Below are 18,820 nucleotides of genomic sequence, written 5' to 3'. Positions count from 1 at the left end.
TCCAGCCATCTTCCATGCTATCCTTTAAAATAGATTCAACCAGCTCTGAATGGAATTTTCCATAAACATGCAGAAATGCATTGAGATTAATATTTTCTTTTCTTTTGAGAAATAATCACACCTAGACTAAGTTTTTTTTAAAAGAGGGGAGTTAAAATAAAACTAGAAATTAAAAAATAAATAGCACATTAAGCTTTTGAAATGAACTTAAGCAATTAATTACCAGATATTAAATCAAGAGCAGAAAATTTTAAATCAACTTCCTTTAAAGATATACAGATGACTTCTTCTTTTTTTAAATGTTACTTTTATATTCTGAATCCCCATAGCTTTTCATGAAAATGCATTTGAAGTTATACATGTGTTCAGCATGTCTCTGGCATCTTGAGGAACTTGATGTTTGTTGAATAGAATTTTTAAAAAAGAAAATATTTTCTATAAAGATCATCCCATTTCTTACATTTCACTTAGGAAAACAAGAAGTTCCTTTAATCATATATCATGAATAGTGGTGATACATGAGAAATTATTCATCACAGACAGAATACTGCATTATTTTATTGAACTGCATACTCCTCTCCTGAAAGAAAAAAAAAATCACTGCTTCCTTAAAGTTAAAACAGACCAACAGCATATTAAAAATACTTTATTGCCATAGCTAAATAGGTTAAATATACATTATAAATGGAATGTACACAGCCACTGAATGGAAAGATGGCACACTTAAGTGAACCACTCTCAAGTATTACAGAAACCTAGCATCCTGGAATAATGTTTATTCCTGGCCCATTTGGGGCCCACTGGAAAAAATTGCACTGTTTTTCCTTCCCAAGAGGGCACACAAAAAAATTCTTTCCATTATTCGGTCCAATTTTCAACACTGTTCTCATGATGGTGCGTTTGCCATGGTTGCAGAATGGGAAGGACAAATCCGCCCACTGGAGAGAAACAGATTGTAAAGTTTAGATGGAGGTAGACAGATGAGATGTATTTGATTAGTACCTTGTTGTTTCCACTCCTTTTCGTATTAATCTGACATTGTAAGATACATGTAAGTCATTAGTTATTGCCCTTAAAAATCCTTATATCCTATAAGTAGCTTCTCCAACAAATTTGCCTGAACCACACGAGAAATTGTCATAGTTACAAGTGTCCTTCTTCCAAAGGCTTACTTATTATAGGATACTTATAATAATAAAGTTCCTTCACTTTATTGAAAATCTCACTGTAAAGCAAATCAGCAATGTTCCTGCTATAGATCTGTTTCAGTTAAAGCTATTAAGATCAAAGATTTGTTATGACTTTAATACTGAACTTTCTTACTCTCTTAGGAAAAGAATCCAATACAGAATTACCCAGACTAATTACTACCAGATTGCACTGTATTATTCTTATCCTTATTAATTTTGGCCTCAAGAGAGTTACCAAGAAGGCTGTGATATTAATATTGCTAATAATATTTTCTCCACTAAGCCTATACAAGTTTCTTGGGGAGATGTGTAAGTTGAGTAGGATGGAGTCACATCTCAGGAAGGGGCGAGGCTCTGAAATCATAATCACGTCTTCCCTGGGGAATTCCTTAGGGATTCCTAAGAAATCCCTAAAGACAGATTATTTCTCTCTCAGTAAGCCCAACCAGCAAACCTCTGCTCCAGCACTGAAACAGATTCGTATTTTCTTTTTCCAATTTTTCATCAGATAAAGCAGTTGGGGAGAATATGTATCTTTAAACCTTAGGATGACAGTCAGCAGTGTGAGGCTCACAATAAGGAAGGAAGCAAGACTGACCTAAAGGACCCAGGTTCCTGTCTTCTGTCTCATAGTCATTGGGAGGGACAAACATAGACTGAAAGGCTGGAGAATCACTTACATCTAATCTGTTACTGTGCCATCACTTTATTTGGCTAAGCCTGTGTAGTAGGATTCGCCAAGCTTATTGTAAATCCAGGGCGTGTAAATTAGTTTCCCAGGTACCTCTACTCAATGCATAAACCAAACATCTGGATGTCACTCTGAAGTCAGGAAGAGCAATTATCTATCTTGGATTATCAGTCCCTGGTAAGTGACTTCATTACTTTTCTCTGTAAACCAAGGAACACTTCCACCTGTACTGGTGGTTACAACTATAATAATGGAACAGCTGTCATTTGATTAATTTTTCTTTTGGAGATGAACACCTTTGAATTTTAACACCACCAGTATAGCTTTTAAATTTAAAGATAAAATAAGAAAAGGACAGATATTTGCTACATTTTAGTGGCCCTAAGTTTTCAATGACACAATCATTAAGCTTGATGAATCATACACGTACTTCAAAAAATCCGCACTGTGCTTCTCTCTGTAGAGGACAAGCATAGAAGTGCCTGCCCTTGTTTTCTCCACCCTTCCTCACCACTCGGAGAGCGCAGGGGCGGCCGTGTTTACTGCAGCGGGGACTGCCGGCATTTAACGAACAAGGACCATCTGTCATATTGCTTTGAGGTTCACTGTAATGACAAGTTACAAAGTAACTGCAGCACGACAGTGCTAAAAGGGATCACTCACACCACCTCCCGTCCACATCAGAATCCCGCCTGTACACAGAAGTGGTGCCAAAAAGGGGCTGTGGTCACCTTCACGTAATTACACACACTCCTGCGTCATTCTAATTCTTGGTTTTCCCAGGTAATTCTAATTTACTTATGAAGGTACCTACTTATGTAAATTTAATTTAAATTAAACGTGTAATTTAAGTTTCTCAAGAATAAAAACAGCTGACTTGCACATCCAATCTTCTTAGTTTTCATTTGTGTCATTTGGTTCTTTTCTTACCCAACATGACTGGGTGGCCACTTTTATTTCCCCTAAAATATTCTCAAGTCCAACAGCCCCTTGACCCCCAAACGAACAAGTCACAATCTTCTCTAATTATTTTCTCATGGGTAGCAGACTGTCATCAATGGCTCTGACAAGGCCAAAGAGATCACTTTTTCTACTGCCCACTCTAAAGATAATTTTCTATGCTTTGCTTTGATCAAGGCTACATAATAGTTGCAATCATATTTCAGCAGGCTGCCACCAGAGCAGAAACATGTATTGTGTAAAGCTAGCGAGGAAGCTTTATTCTTCCCCATGATTAGATCAAGAGCGGCTGGAGGTTATCCCTGCATACAGTGTATAAAGGTCAGAAGCTGGCCTTCCACTGTATGTGGAATTTTCTCTTCAAAAATTAGCTTCATGATTTAATTTTTATACTTTGCATATTTTTAATAATGGCTTTATAATAGTCTTTTTAATAAACCAATTGAAGAGAAAAAGGGCCCTTATTAAAACCAGAAGCCCTTCCCCTAATAGCCCAATTTTTAATTTTTAAATGATAAAGTTCTTTATTTCTTTTGTTAATTTCTGAAGAACAAAATACCATTCTCAAGTGATTTTTTAAAAAAATACTTATAAATCCTAAACTATATGCTTCATATACTCATTCCTATAATATCTAAAGGCATCATATCTAATCAAAATGTTCAGAATGATAAAAAGAAATGTTCAGAGTATGAGATATTTTTTCCAGTTTCAATTGAGATATAATTGACATACAAGGGACCTTTTATTTGTGATGAAGTTGGTCTACACTTGTTTATAAAAGACATTTAACTATACTGCTTTAAATGGACTCAAACATCCTGAGGGTAGTTTCTGAAGCTGTTTGTGCAGCAGCGTCTATAAGATGAAAGCAGCTGTGGCCATTGTGAAGAAACTGTTCTTATTAAATATTCCTCCAGCAGGTGTTTTGTTGGTAGCACTTTCAGTGTGGGGGATGGTGGCTTATAATTTAGAATCACAGGGAACACTAACCAGAAATAAAGTAGGTGAAGGGCAAAAGACTTCTCTTTTTCATCTCCTTTGGTTTCATCAGTGCCTCCCAAAGAGTAAATATTAAAATGTTAACTCCAAGAGAAGCTAAATATTTGGATAGTTGTAGAGAAGTTGAGTGATTTCAAAATCAAAGCAAGAGGGTAATAAACAACGCTTACAAAAAATTTAGAGGAGGAGAAATAAAGTTAAAAATCTTAAGAGAAGGAAATAAATGGATGCTTTCTTTAAAAAAGTACACACATGCAAACATAATTTTATTATTTGGAAGGCTGGGATTAACAATCAAACATTTTTGAACCCACTTGCTTCAACCTAGAAATCTCCAGCTTCACAAATCCAGGGAGAGGTTTAGATTCCCTTATTAGTAAAGCTTTTTTGGAAGACAGGATCAAGATAGGAAGGAAAGACTCCAGTGTCTCTTGTAAGTTCCTCATTTCTGTCTTCCATTCCCTTTCTTCCTTAGTACAAAGATAAATTAAAAAACTCCATATGCTATCTTATTCCGGCCCTCCGAGTGCGGCCCATTGACCAGAAGCGTCAGGATTACCGGGCAGCTCCTCAGAATCATCTGCCTCTACTCCAGATCTCTGGCAGACCCAGAACCCCAGAGACTGAATATACATTCCCGCAGTACGTGTCAAGAGTACTGAGTTACTGTAGCCAAGAACACACAGGCTCCAAAGACACACAGCCAATCTTCATTTCATGATAACAAACACTACCCAGAATAATTAAATGTTCTGATTAATGGAGGACATTTTGGTTTAAAGAGACAATTAAATGTTCTGATTAACTGAGGACATTTTGGTTCCTCTTTGTTTCCATCATTACTTTAAAAACTTTCAATAATGTAGCAAAGCATTTTCTTGGGTAAAAAGCATATGGAATAGTTTAACTTATTTTGATAACTAGGATTGTTATCTTAAATATTAATATTGGATTACAAATGGTCAGTGGAGGAGGGCATGGCAACCCTCTCCATTATTCTTACCTTGAGAATGCCCAAGGACAGAGGAAACTGGAGAGCTACAGTCCACATGGTCACAAAGAGTCGGACACAGCTCTAAGACTAAGCACGGCATAAATGGCCAATATAATAGATCAGGGTTGGTGAATTTTTTCAGAAGGGACATACTTTTAGGCTCATGGGTTTTTTGGTTTCTGTTGAAAAATACTCAAGTCTGCTGTTTTATCATGAAAAGTAGCCAGAGTAAACCAACCGGAAACGGGATTGTCTCCATAAAACTGTATCTATTAAAACTGGGGGTGGGCTGACTTTAGCCCTGCTCGCTATAGTTTACTGAGGTAAAAGTCATTAGAATCAAGAGTAATGCTTATAATGCACAATAGGTTCTCAATAAATACTTAATAATAAACACTGAACATGTTCAATAAGCACTGTTCAAATAATATTAAACAGAGATCAGACAAAAGCTATTATCAAGAAGGAGAACATTACCAAGCACAGGTTTTTAATTTTAAAGTGGGTATTTTTTTCAATGACCAATTTATCATGGTTTAACTTACACAGATCAGGTGATTATAAAAAAATATTATCTGATTTTTTTTTAATTAATCAGTCTCACAAAATGTATATTTTATAGTTCAGTAGTATTTCAAGGATCACAACAAACAGAGGTTAAATGACTCATCCTGGATGGTCCCAGCTGGCTCTGACATTCTTGGGGACTGAAAACCCCAAAAGGTGACCCAGAAGCATGTACAAGGTGTCAGTGCTTCACTGGTGATTAGAGGTAGAATTTGGCAACCCTGATGGCAGCAGACTGATTTTATTTCATTTCTCTCATCTACATGAGCCTTTGTATCAGCTCAGGGAAAACTTCAACCTAAAACACATGTATGATTTCTTTGAAGTGGTATCACTGTGTTTTGCTCTGTATTTACAATAATTGGATCAAAGACTTAAAACTGTCTAACAGTCATTCTTAACTGCTTAAAAATTGGTTCAACTATCTAATTTATAATCCAGTAGCTGGATTCAATTCAAGTCTGTCTAAAGACCAATCTGAAAATATGCCCTGTCAACATAGCATGTATCATGTGGTGATGAGATCAGTAATTAAGAGAACAAAAAGCAAATTAATTACCATATAATAATTAAAGAAAAAATGAACTGGCTATCACTTCTCTGAGTGGACCACCTGCTTTAATCCTATTATGTTGTGAGCTTCTGCTCAGCATCTTGTCCACAAGATGAACACTGTAGCTGTCAGACAAGGAGAAAAATGAAATAAATGACAGTAATTTGCAATTTATTCCTTGTAAAGTAGCTGGGTGCAGAAGGGCTGCTGGGTGAATGTATTTCATCACTTGACATTTATTCTGCTGGTTGATCTTGATTGATTTTAGAGTTGCATTTCTGGGGTTCTTACATTCAACACATTCGCATGCAGCAGTGTTTCTAAGTAATGCTGTGTGCTGTGATTAATCATATGACCTTATTACTAATGGCTTATGAAGAAATCATTTAAATTTAAGGTTACATTAATGTTTTTTTAAATCCCTAATTCATTAGTTAAATTGTCTGAGATTTTCTACAAAGCACTAAGGAAATAAAAATATGCCAAGATACTTCATCTGAGTACAAAAAAAGCCACAATATTTTTAAACAGTCACACCTGCTTCTTTCCACTTATGGGACACAACAGAAAAGGCTGTTCAAAAACGATTTTCTTTCAGGAAAGCCTCCCAACTCGGACCCTCTTAACTAGCTCCTTCAAGAACTTTCATCATGAAACGTTAATTAGCGTTAAGTGAAGAGATGGTGTACTGATGCAGTAGTTAAAAGTTTCCCCTTCATAGCTTAACTCAAATGTCTCTATTGTATAAGTATTACAGACAAAAGTCAAGCAAGTTATAATAAGTGATTAGGAAGAACAACAACAAAGAATTAGCCAAGAATAAATTATTAAGATGAACTGATGGTAAATTTAGAACCAGTATGGGGAACTTGAGATTAAAGTATCTATTGGCTCAAAATCATCTCAGAATTCTGTTATGAAATAAGTTACAAGGATTCCCAGAGGTTGCTCTAGGTGTGTGCACTGGTCATCCTTTGCCTCACTACCCAGAGGAAGAATCTTTCCATCAGCAAAGACACAGCTAATCAGAGGAGAGGGTGGAAACCAGAATCCCTCCTGAGATTATTTCAGAGCCCACCCACAGCAGCTCTTCCCCTGCTCATCTCCCATTGGTAAGAAGACCCACCTTCACTTCATTTAAAATATTCTTTCTTTCACGTAAAGATGCTGGATACACAATGTCTGCTTTCTGAAGGAAAAGAAAATTGTGGAGAGAAGTCTCTCCCTGATGGAGCTATGGCAGTCAGGAGCCCCAGACAATATATTAAATAAGGCTGGAGAAGAACAGTAGGAGGAGCTGCCAATAATCATTAAGGAACAAGGATGACACTGTTTACTAAAGTCTCTATCTCTGGTGACAGCAGTTGGTGTCTTCTCCTGAATGTATAGCTAGTAGTCTCTTAAAAACATATGTGGTGTGGTAGTATTCATTAATTGGAATTACAACCTTGTAATTTCATGTCCAAAAGTAGCACACATGCTCTTCAAGCCTTTTTGGTTGAAACAATGACCGCCACTCTCCTTGGCTGTTTGAAATATAACCACTTTCTTTAGCGGAAATATCACTAAAAATGTCCCAGATCCCTCTCCTTCAGAACAGAGGACATTTACTAAATGAACAGTTTCCCTTTTAGAAGAACTATCTTTCATTGGAAGAAAAGTTAAAAAAAAAAAAATAAAACATTGCTAACAGTGGAGACTGATAACCAGTATGACTAGGGGGGGATTTAATTATTTGTATTTATACTTTCCAATATTTCCAAATATTCTGTATTAAGCATGTATATAGTTAAGTCAGAAAAACCAAAACCAAACTTTCTACAGATGGAGGAAATTCTGTTTTTCATTCCCTTCCCTTCTGTAGTATTATAAGCTAGAGGAAGAAAGGGATGCAAATTATTGAATACTGTAAAAGTCTTTCTGGGTTTGATTTACATTTCCAAGATCAATTAGGCTTCCTTAGTAATGGATGATTCTTCTTCATCCTTAAAACTTAATGCAAATACCTTAAAGACCAAGGTGAGAGGCATCATACCTGTTAGAAAATCCAGGGTTGCAACTTTTAAGATCCGGTGATGAGTAGTGGGTTGTTTTTAATTTTTTATGTGCTGGACTAAATAATTTATACTGAGAGCAGACTACAGGTGATATATTTACTTTGTTAGATGGTTGACTTCCACAGTTTGTTCTCTCCTTGGAGGTGTTCAGTGTATCACTACCACACATGTTAGGAGGAGGGCTTGGAAACTCCCCATCTGGTAAATGATTTTGGCTTTCTTCTCTTTCCAAAGCACTGGACCTATTGCTGAAATCCGTCAAAACAAGAGTTGTGGTTCCAAATGCAGTCTTCCTGTTGATCTTCACTTTTGCCTTCGGTTTTGCAAAGCTATTACAAGGGTATTTCACTAAGTTGTTAAAGACAATAGGATTTCCTTTATTCTTGAGTACTGAATCTGAAAGAAGAGACAAGTAATTCTATAGAATTCCTTTAAATACACTGACTATTTGAAACATCTTTTCATCTGATTAAAACATTCAGTTCATTTATTACAGTGACTTAATGTATAGAACTAATAATACAAAGTTAGCTTGAGCAATCCAGAATTAGCCACCTTCTGATTAGGAAATAAAGTATTACATGAAGTGCAAACTTTCAACAACTTCCAGGGACTAAGAGGTGGGTTTAATAAAGATTTATATTTATTATGCTTTATATTGTGTTTTAGCATTTAAAGGTTATTGAGCTATCGATTTTGCAACTATCAGACCAAATATTAATGCAGTATAATTAAGAGAGGTCATCCCACAAAGCTTTAGATCAGCAGTTAGAGTCTATATCTAGATCATCAGGAATGTGTCTGTGAATGATGAGACCAAGTGAAAGGCTTATTACAAAAAAGTAAAGATGAATTACAAAGATTTACATTTATTAAATGTTTCAAGAAAGCATCTTAGAATTTTAGAATCTGTACTGTAATTTATTCTAAATTGCTCTTGAGATATATGCCTTTCATACTCAGAAAAAATAACAAGAAAATAATTAAGATGTATAAAGGCATTTCAGAATGTCAAAATAAATGTGGAAATCTAAGACTGTGATTTTCTAAGGGCTCTCTGTTGAATGATACTGAAGAAGGGAAGGCCAGAATTAGGAGACACAGTTCCTTCTGCTCCCAGTGAAGCTGTGGAAGGGGTGATGCCTGCCTCTCTGGCCCAGAGAACAAAACACAATATGACAGCTCACACAATGTGGGGTCCAGAAGTCAAGAATGAACTTTCTCCTCTCTAATTGAAGAAAGAAAGAACATTTTGAGAACACAATAGAAGCCGCATCAATGAGATGGTTCTTAATCACAGGTTTCCTCTGAGGTTTTACATTCTCTGAACGCATGAAATTGTGAGCTATAAAGAGTTATTTTGAAGGATTTGAATGAAATCAGTACAATTGTCTGGGTAAAGATTTTAATAACAAGGGGTAGGAGGGATAAAGAAAGAGGAAAAAATTCAGCATTTTTCTATTCCACCTGCAAAGATATTCTTACAGAAATCCTCCCTTTCAATTTATGAAACACTTGGACTGAATAACAAACTCAAAAGTTGCTGAAATCTGCATAAAACAAAGCTTTATTGAATAATTCATTAGAAACAGTAGAGAACAGATGTGATCATCTCAGTTTTTTGAGATACAAAGGCACATACCATGTCTTCCCTCCCTGTTTAAAAAAAAAAGTGCTCAACAGAATATTAGCATGGTTTACATGCAAAGGCTGGCAATTCTTTTAAACCTTTCAGAAAGAAGGCATTTTAGTTAGTTGAGAAATATCAAAATGGAACAAGATATATACTTGCCTTTGTGTAATTTATCCTCTTTGAAATAGTAGGAACTCAGAATCAAAATTTAGTCTTACCTGCAGGCCTTGAAGTCAGGCAAGCATCACATGTCTTAGAAGATGGCTTATTTATTAGAGTACAGACCTCGCATGTCCACTGCTCTTCAGATGTCTGGGCCACACACTCCGTAAGATGACCCTCTCTGCTACAAGGCCAACTGACTGCAGTGTTTCTAACTGGCAGCATGCTAGAAGAGAATTTTTTCTAAAGTTAATCATTAACACTTTTATTACAGTCTTGTTCTTATACATTCTGAATATCCCAGAAACAATTACAGAACTACCAATACCCAAATGCTACACGTTTACTATTGCTTAGAAGTTCTATGTCTCAGAATGTTTTCACTTGGGTTCTGAAGATTGCTGTTAAAGACAGAACTAACAAAAGACTTACAATCAAAGAACTGTGTACGTGTGCTTTTAAACCAACTAAAAGCAGTTGACCTAACCACTAGGGAGCATTTCTGAACTAATTTTTAAAGTAAGTGGGACTCTTCCTGAAGCAAAACTATCTTTAGTCAAACAAATTAGGGAGGAAAAGAGTTATGTAGAAATCAGAGCAATGACCGTTAAGATGAGAAAAACTTCACATAAAATTTGTGTGCCTCTGGAATTTCTCAACAGTGTCTACTCAGCACTGTGGCAATTAGTTGATCCACAATCTGTTATGATGAGAAAGATATCTATACTTAATGTTATGTCCCTTCAGGTAAAACTCTCTCATGTTGATATCTAACTAATAGGTTAGTAAGCAAACAGTAAAACCAACCCTGATTTTTGGCCACAGACGTAAACTATGATTCTCTACCTCAAATTCCTAGTGGACTCTGTATTGTTCAAGAAAGTGCCTTTCTAAGCTCTGATGTAGTCCTGCTCTGTAGTTCTGCTCTGGGTCTGCAGAGCCCATCACATGGCTTAGCAACCAAGGCAGGGTCATGGATTCCTTTCATGATTCCAAACATTAATATTGAAAAAAACTCTTCCGGTAAAGGCTTTGTACCTTACATTTCAGAACATGACTTCTTTGACTTTCAAAGGTAGCCTTGTCTTCTGTAATATTTTGCTCCCTACATATAATTGTAACAGGTTTTAAATTCAGACTTGTCTGGTAAAATCATAAATAGCATAAGAAAATCTGAAAGTAAGACACATCTCATTATGGTTCTTTTATCTTTACTTACCTTGACTTTTAATGCTATTCAATATTTCTTACCCCTGTAAATCAACTATACTTTAATAAATTTTAAAAAATATCTTATTCCTATGCAATATCAGACCTTCTAAAGAATTTACTTGACCTAATCCCTGCCCTCTACTGACTTACTATGAGAGACAGCAGCATTATGTATTTATTCATAATTAAGTAAAGCACAACTTAAATAGCCTTCAGGTTTTTAATGTGCTCCAACTTTTCACCCTTTTCATTTTCTATCCTACAAATTTACTGTAAGTGGATATTTATTGTTACATACAGAAGCTTTGGAAGCATTTTCTCTTAACTGCTCCATGTCTTAATAATCTAGTAATAAATTCTTTTCAGTTTCCAGTTAGACAGTTAACCAGAATTTCAATCCTAACATGTCTGTAGTAGGCTCAATAATGACCTCTAAAAGATTATCAGAGTGATCTCTTAATCCAAACACAAGTATCCTTAAGAGAGAGTGAGGCAGAGGGAGATATGATACATGCAGAAGGGAAAGGCAGAGACTGGGATCATGTAGCCACAAGCGAAGGACACCAGAATCACCAGAAGCTGGAAAAGGCAAGGAGTGGATTCCCTGCTAAAGCTGCTGGGTTAGGGGTGCACAGCCCTGCCCACACTGTGACTCTGGCCCAGTGAGAATAATGAACTGCTGGCACTCAGAACCATGAGAGAATAAACTGCTGCTGCTTTGAGCCATCCGGTTGCTGGTAAGCTGTTACAGCAGCCACAGGAAGCCTGTGCAGATAAAAGCCAGGACCCTTGCCCCCAGTCTGCACTCCTGCCAGTCTGGCATATCTCGGTAAATGGCATCACCATGCACTCAGCTGATGAGGCCAGAAACCTGGGAGCCGTCTGTAACACTTTTCCCTGACACCTAGTCTGTCAACACATCCTGTACGCCCTGCTGCACAGGCAAATCTGTCAGACACTCAGGAAGCTTCCACGGCTTGCTGTGTGGTTCTCTGTGGAGGGGGGTGGGGAGCATGGAGGATGGAAGCAGTCATTCCAGCTGCACGAGGTGGAGGGCGCTGTCCGTGGCGTCAGGCCTGGGGTTCTCTCTGGGCAAGACCCACGTGCTGCCAGCACCACCTTGCACCTGCTCAGTGCCCAGGGACCACGTGCCCTGGGGATGTCAGGGAGCAGGTGGACTGTCTCACATGTCCAATTCAAGAGATGCTGCTCCGTTCCTTGCTTAGGGGATATCATGACCGGGGCCCCAAGTCCATTCAAACACGCACCATCCACCAGTGACCCAGGGCTGGTGGTCCTCAGAGAAAGGACAGAGCAGAAGCACATGTGGGAACTTATCAGTCACAGAGTCACTATTCTATTCCTCTGTGCTATCCCAGCACCTGACGTACTGTAGACCCTCATAAAGTCAACAGCAAAAAAAAATGAAAAAGTGACAAAAAAGTTATAAAGAATCCAGTAAAGTCAAAGAATAATGCAGTTTCCCTTCAGGAAAACAATACTCACACACATAGATTTTGCTAGTTAGAATGTAAAGAAGAGCCAACAATACACGGTACAAATATGCAAAGTATGGTGTGACCAATAGACTGGAAAATCTGGGTAGGGCTTCAGGAAGGACTGAAGTAAATTTTTAGTGACTGAAGGAACGTAAGAATTTAGATCATTATGATTGGAATTTTTAATATTTCATTTGAATTTGAAATTACTTTAAAACGAAAAAAGTTTAGTCAATATAAAAAGTGCTCAAATGCTCATCCAGACAATGACTAGAATATACTTACTTATAGAAATCTCTAAGAGTGGGGCAAATATTACTGGTTTTCAAATGCTTTATTATGTACACACTTATTCTGCAATAAGTCTTCAGCTGGGTGCCAACATATAAAACAGACCCAGGTTAGGAGGGAGGGGCTGAGGGCCCAGGACGCGTCCAGTGCAGCACGCCTCTACAGCTCACAGGTGACTCCCAAGGCTCTTTCAGGGAACCCTTGAGACTTTGAATCCTAGTTTCAAAAGACCTTTGCTTATTTGACAAACTGGAAGAATGTGAATTTTTAAAAACTTCAAAACCTATCAATTCATAGAAAACAAATATATACAGAATATTAATCACTTATTCAGTAGACGAATATATATTGAATGTCTTCTGCCAGAAACTGTTGCATGTTTTTGATCGAATAAAAGTAATACTAAAAATAAGGAACCCCTAAATTTGTGTAATATAACATTATCTAACCATATTTCAGATCTCTGATAGTAAAATGCAGTGAGGAAACTGAAAAAAGGGGGATATGGCGTGGTTTAGAGAAAAGTAATTGTTAACAAAAGGTGATGAAGAAAATGAAACATAGGAACAAGGAAGAAAAAACAAAAGACAGCTGCAGACATACTGATGGAGACGTAAGGGGATCTGGACCACATCACCTCCGTCCCGGGGCCCTGAGCTCCCCAGACAAGACGGTGCCTCCGCCCTCCCAGGCCTCCTCACAGATGTGTACTTCCCTGCTTGCCCTCCTGTTTCCAACCACCGCATCCTGTTCCCTCTCTGCCTCTTTCACTCCTACTGTGTAGTTAGGTATACTCTCCAAAGCTCAAACCTTGCTTCTTTTCTCTATACTTTTCCAGTGAATCAATCCTGTGTTAATACTTCCATCAACAACACAGGTTTAACCATCAAGACTTCATCACCCACCATACATGGATCTGGTGCACATATCCAAAACTTGATTTATCTCTTCTTTTCCATCCATCTTTCCCAGTCCTGTAAAGTGAAAATTTCTGTTTTGGGGCTTGGAACTTTTTGCATTACCCTACATATCAAATCTGTCATAATTCTTGCTGGCTTTAGGTGACTATTTTTTCCTCCATTTCCAGTGTCTTGACCTCAGGTCTAGTAACCATCTCTTGTCCATTATACTACACAAGCTTCATGTGTGTTTCTTCATTTTCTATTCTAACATTGCTATAATCAATTAAAAAGTCTTTATCTACTGATTTAGCTTAGACATGAACCATTCCTAGTACTACTGATTCTGACCAGTTAACCCCACCCTAACTGTAAAACTAGCTTTTCCTATTTAACAGCTTGCAGTCTTCATGTGGCTTGGCCAGTGTTACCATCAATGATTTGAGGTTTGTGGCAATGCTTTTCCAATTAAATAATGTCTGCTTGCTCATTTACTTAGCCAAAATTATAGCTCTAAAAGAAACATCAAATTACACTTTTTGTATGAGATTTTTCCAAGCTTTTGTGTGCCTATAAAGAACTAACATCCCCCCCCAAAAAAGCTAATGTCCCTGCACTCTTGTAGCACTTAAAGTGCTTCATGTCTGTACTGATTATTCTGACTTAAAATCACAAATCCTGCAGCTCCTTTATATGGTTAATATTTCACCCAGCCTTCCCCAAAGAGACCTAAGGCGTCTTACCAGGGTAAGTGTACACTGAGGAAGGAGAAATCAGCAAACGTTTTGTGGACTACAGGACACTAGTTCTGAACTGACACTTATTTCAGGAGGCCCGAAGTACCACTGTGCTCCACGGGTCAGAGCAGGGGCTCGTGCAGGTCAGGAGATCAACACGGTTTTAGCTCAATTCTCGCAGTGGAGCCAGTGGGTCCTTGAACCCACCCAGTGGTGAGTTCCCTGCTCTGGAACGCAGAATGGGAACAGACTTACTCAGCCACTGGCTGAATCACCACGTCGTGTTTACTAAGTAGTTGGTTGCTTCACCAGGAAGACAGCAATTCTGTAAAGAGAGTTTGCTAATGTTTTCTATTAAGAGCTTTGGAAAGTAGTTGCATTTTTCCTATTATTGACAAAACTACACTTCCTGGTAATCATTTTATAAATGAGACAAAAGCCAAAGCCTGGATATTAACATTAAACTTAGAGATTTTCTGCAGAATCAGAAGAGGCTCATAAATCATCTCCAGATCATTCTGGTTTTTGGATGATATTATTTACTATTTTCTTCCAAGCCGTCAAACACTTGTGAGTTATGTTCTGTTCTTAATAGCCTGATAGCTCTTCAGCTATGTTCTCTTATTAATAGCCCTTTTGTTAAGAGAATTGGGGCAAACAGTACACTTTAAATTAGATTTCTCACCATATGTCAACATGCTGAGGATTTTCCTTCTGACAGTGAGGACAGAAATATGTCATTCTGTTATTCTCCCCTAAGCGACACACAGTTATTTTGCAGCAACACTGACCACAGTTTGGACGCTTGTAAACCTTATAGTATTTAGAGAGAGCAGATCCCACTTTGCAGCACTAAAAGCAAACAAACAAACATTACGTTATATACAAAACAGTGTTGACATATTCTTGAAAGACATTTCTAAAAATGATTTGTTAAAAAGGTACATACGCTTATACATATGTCCTCATGATCTTTCTTTCAGCTGAGAAAAAGGTATTGACAAGATTCAGCAACGTTTGTCAAATAAGATTTGTGTGAAGTAATTAAGCCATTATTTTATAACTTATTAGTATTTAAAATTGCTCTTTGCATGGCTTTTTACCCTCTTATCTAAACAGGATACAAAAGTGCTATAATTTAAAATGCCTTTCATGCTTTTAAGGTTTTTATAATTAAACATAATTATGTGGTTATAAGAAAAAGACTGGATTAGCTTTAAATCTGATTATTTTTAGAATATTGAAGCTGCTCACTTTGTTTCAATAGCCAAAAAATTTATTTCTACAGGGTAAAGCTTAATAAGATCATCCTCTTTGCTGACCTGAAAAGGGACAGTTGTTTTTAATCTTACAATTCACTGAAAAGGAAGAAAAATTCAAATGCCATCCTAGCAGCAAACATGTTCCATTTGGCATAAGTTCTATTTCAAAAGACATTGATTATTCTCTGTCACAGTTTTATTCTACTTACACACACGTAAAACTCCTCCAAAGACAATGTTTGGGATTTATATCAGCAGTGTGAAAATTAAAAGTTCAGAAATACAGCAAATAATAGTACAAGCTGAAAATTAAAAAAACAATCCATAATAATTTAAGCCAAGTATTGAAATACACATCTTAATCTGGGCAGAAAATGGGTAGTTATCTGGAATCATCTTTCCCTAAAAGCACAAGTGGACATATTTAATATTAAAACAGCCACAGATACTTAGGACAGGTATGTAAATCTAAAGACTCATTAACACTTTAGGCCAACTAATGAAGAATCCTACAATACCTGACTTTCTAACAATAGCAAGAATAAACATTTTGAACATATAAAATGGAATGTAGAGAAAAAAGACATATTTATGATAATTTGTTTAAAGATAAAATATGTTTCTCCTTAGTTGCTCAGTCATGTCTGACTCTTTGCAACCCCATGGACTATAGCCCGCCAGGCTCCTCTGTTCATGGGATTTCCCAGGCATTGGGATTGCCACTGCAAAGGGTTGCCATTTCCTTCTCCAGGGGACCTTCCTGACCTAGGGACTGAATCCATGTTTTCTGCATTGTCAGGCAAATTCTTGATGGGTGAGCTACCAGGGAAGCCCATGTCTATATACACCACTCTCAAAATTTACAGTTTAGCTAGGATCTATTCTCAAGACAGCCTCTGTGTTAAGACAAATATTATCCTATTTTATAGATAAACTAAACCTAAATTAAGTAACCTAAATAATATTAACCACACAAATAAATGGTAAGTGGCAAAATGTGATTGAACCAAAGACTATATTTATCCCAAAGTATTGACTCTCTCTCTAGGCTACCTATCTTTTATATGCCCAAAATTAGAACATGAGTCTAAGTAACAGGCCAATATAGCTGTCTCCCAAATTAGTGTAAAGATAATTTAACATAATTATAGTTAGTTTGGACTGACCTTTGACCTAAAATTTTAAGATGTTAATTATGCCCACAACATATCACTTCTCCCCACTGCACCTCTATGCTCTTACCCTTAGATGGCTACATACAGCCTTAACATTTTTGGTGCAATTAAAGGAAAATAAGCAACATTTTGCATAGTTGAAAAATGTTTGCTCTTACCCTGTAAAAAAGAATGCTGAAATCACGTATCATTTGCACAAGGTGATGGATCTGTTCATCTGTTAACTGACAAACCTTAAAATAGAAAAACTACTCAGAACAGTTTCATAATTTGTTCATTACTGTAGACAGTAATACCACTTGCCAGTTCTAAGAGTACTATAAAAAGATTTGAAATATATGCATCTCTTCTAAAACTCATATATCAATTTAGTGTTCTTAATAGCATTGACCATTTCAAGCGCAGATAAATAAACACCATTCTTGAACTTATTTACAAAACAGAAATGAACTCACAGACACAGAAAACAAACCAAAGGGGTATAGCAGCAGGGGTGAAAGTGAAAGTGTTAGTCACTCAGTTGTGTCCAACTCTCTGCGATCCCATGGACTGTATCCCACCAGGCTCCTCTGTCCGTGGGATTTCCCAAGCAGGATACTGGAGTGGGTTGCCATTACTTTCTCCAGGGGACCTTCCTGACCCAGGGATCAAATTAGGGTCTCTTGCACTGTAGGCACAAAGGAAGTCACCAGTAGTGGGGTGGGGGAGATAAATTAGGAGTTTAGGATTAACAGATACACACCACTATATGTATAAGAGACAATAAGGTTCTACTGTATAGCACACAGAACTATATTCAGTATCCTATAATAATCTATAATGGAAAAGATGTTAAAAAAGAATATGTACATATATGTGTGTATAACTGGACGTGGTCAAGCAGGAGATGGTAAGAATAAACATCAACATCCTAGGAATCAGCAAACTAAAATAGACAGGAATGGGCGAATTTAATTCAGATGACCATTATATCTACTACTCTGGGCAAGTATCCCATAGAAGAAATGGAGTAACCATCATAACCAACAAAAGAGTCTGAAATACAGTACTTAGGTGCAACCTCAAAAAAATCAGAATGACCTCAGTTCATTTCCAAGGCAAACCATTCAACATCACAGTAATCCAGGTCTATGCCCCAACCACAGACGCCAAAGAAGCTGAAGTTGATCACTGTTATGAAGATATAGAAGACCTCCTTGAACTAAAACCTAAGAAAGATGTTTCATTCATCATCAGGGATTGGAATCCAAAAGTAGGAAGTCAAGATATACCTAGAGTAACAGGCAAATTTGGCCTTGGAAAACAAAATGGAACAGGGCAAAGGCTAACTGAATTCCACCAAGAGAATGCACTAGTCATAGCAGATACCTTTTTTAACAACACAAGAGACGACTTTACACATGGACATCACCAAATGGTCAATACCGAAATCAGATTGATTACATTCTTTGCAGTTGAAGATGCAGAAACTGTATACAGTCAGCAAAAACACGACCTGGAGTTGACTGTGGCTCAGATAATCAGCTTCTCATAGCAAAATTCAGGCTTAAACTAAAGAAAACCATGAAAAACAGTAGGTCAGCCAGGTATGACTTAAATCAAATCCCATATGCATTCACGATAGAGGTAGCAAATAGATTTAAGGGACTAGATCTAGAAGAACTATGGACACAGTTCTGTAATATTGTACAGGAGATGGCAAACAAAACCATCCCAAAGAAAAAGAAAAGCAAGAAGGAGACTACAAATAGCAGAAGAACGAAGAGACGTGAAAAGCAAGGGAGAGAGGGACAGGTACATCCAATTAAATGCAGAGTTTCAAAGAATAGCTAGAAGAGACAAGAAGGGCTTCTTCAAGGCAAAAGAAAACAACAAAAGGGGAAAGACTAGAGATCTCTTTAGGAAAACTGGAAACATCAAAGGAACATTCCACCCA

At 37.2% G+C, this 18,820-nt stretch overlaps 1 protein-coding gene across 5 annotated transcripts in view; it reads right to left on the bottom strand.

Annotated features, from left to right (window-relative positions):
• Nucleotides 1-630: 630 nt before the first annotated feature.
• The window catches only part of NEIL3 (nei like DNA glycosylase 3), a 476,510-nt gene continuing 458,320 nt past the window's right edge, over nt 631-18,820 (bottom strand). For 3 of the 5 annotated variants that reach the window (XM_061134902.1, XM_061134901.1, XM_061134898.1), the window contains 7 exons: nt 17,043-17,117; nt 15,133-15,299; nt 13,717-13,785; nt 9,866-10,035; nt 7,993-8,410; nt 2,312-2,486; nt 631-938 (listed from right to left, as the gene is read on the bottom strand). In XM_061134902.1, coding sequence (XP_060990885.1) covers nt 756-938; nt 2,312-2,486; nt 7,993-8,410; nt 9,866-10,035; nt 13,717-13,785; nt 15,133-15,299; nt 17,043-17,117 — 1,257 coding nt within the window. In that variant the 3' untranslated portion in view covers nt 631-755. The other 2 variants (XM_061134899.1, XM_061134900.1) reach the window with 2 other exon arrangements.

The sequence above is a fragment of the Dama dama genome, chromosome 32 (genome assembly GCF_033118175.1).
Source record: "Dama dama isolate Ldn47 chromosome 32, ASM3311817v1, whole genome shotgun sequence".
In the NCBI taxonomy this organism is placed as follows: Eukaryota; Metazoa; Chordata; class Mammalia; order Artiodactyla; family Cervidae; genus Dama; species Dama dama.
This window is presented reverse-complemented; position numbering and strand designations above follow the sequence as displayed.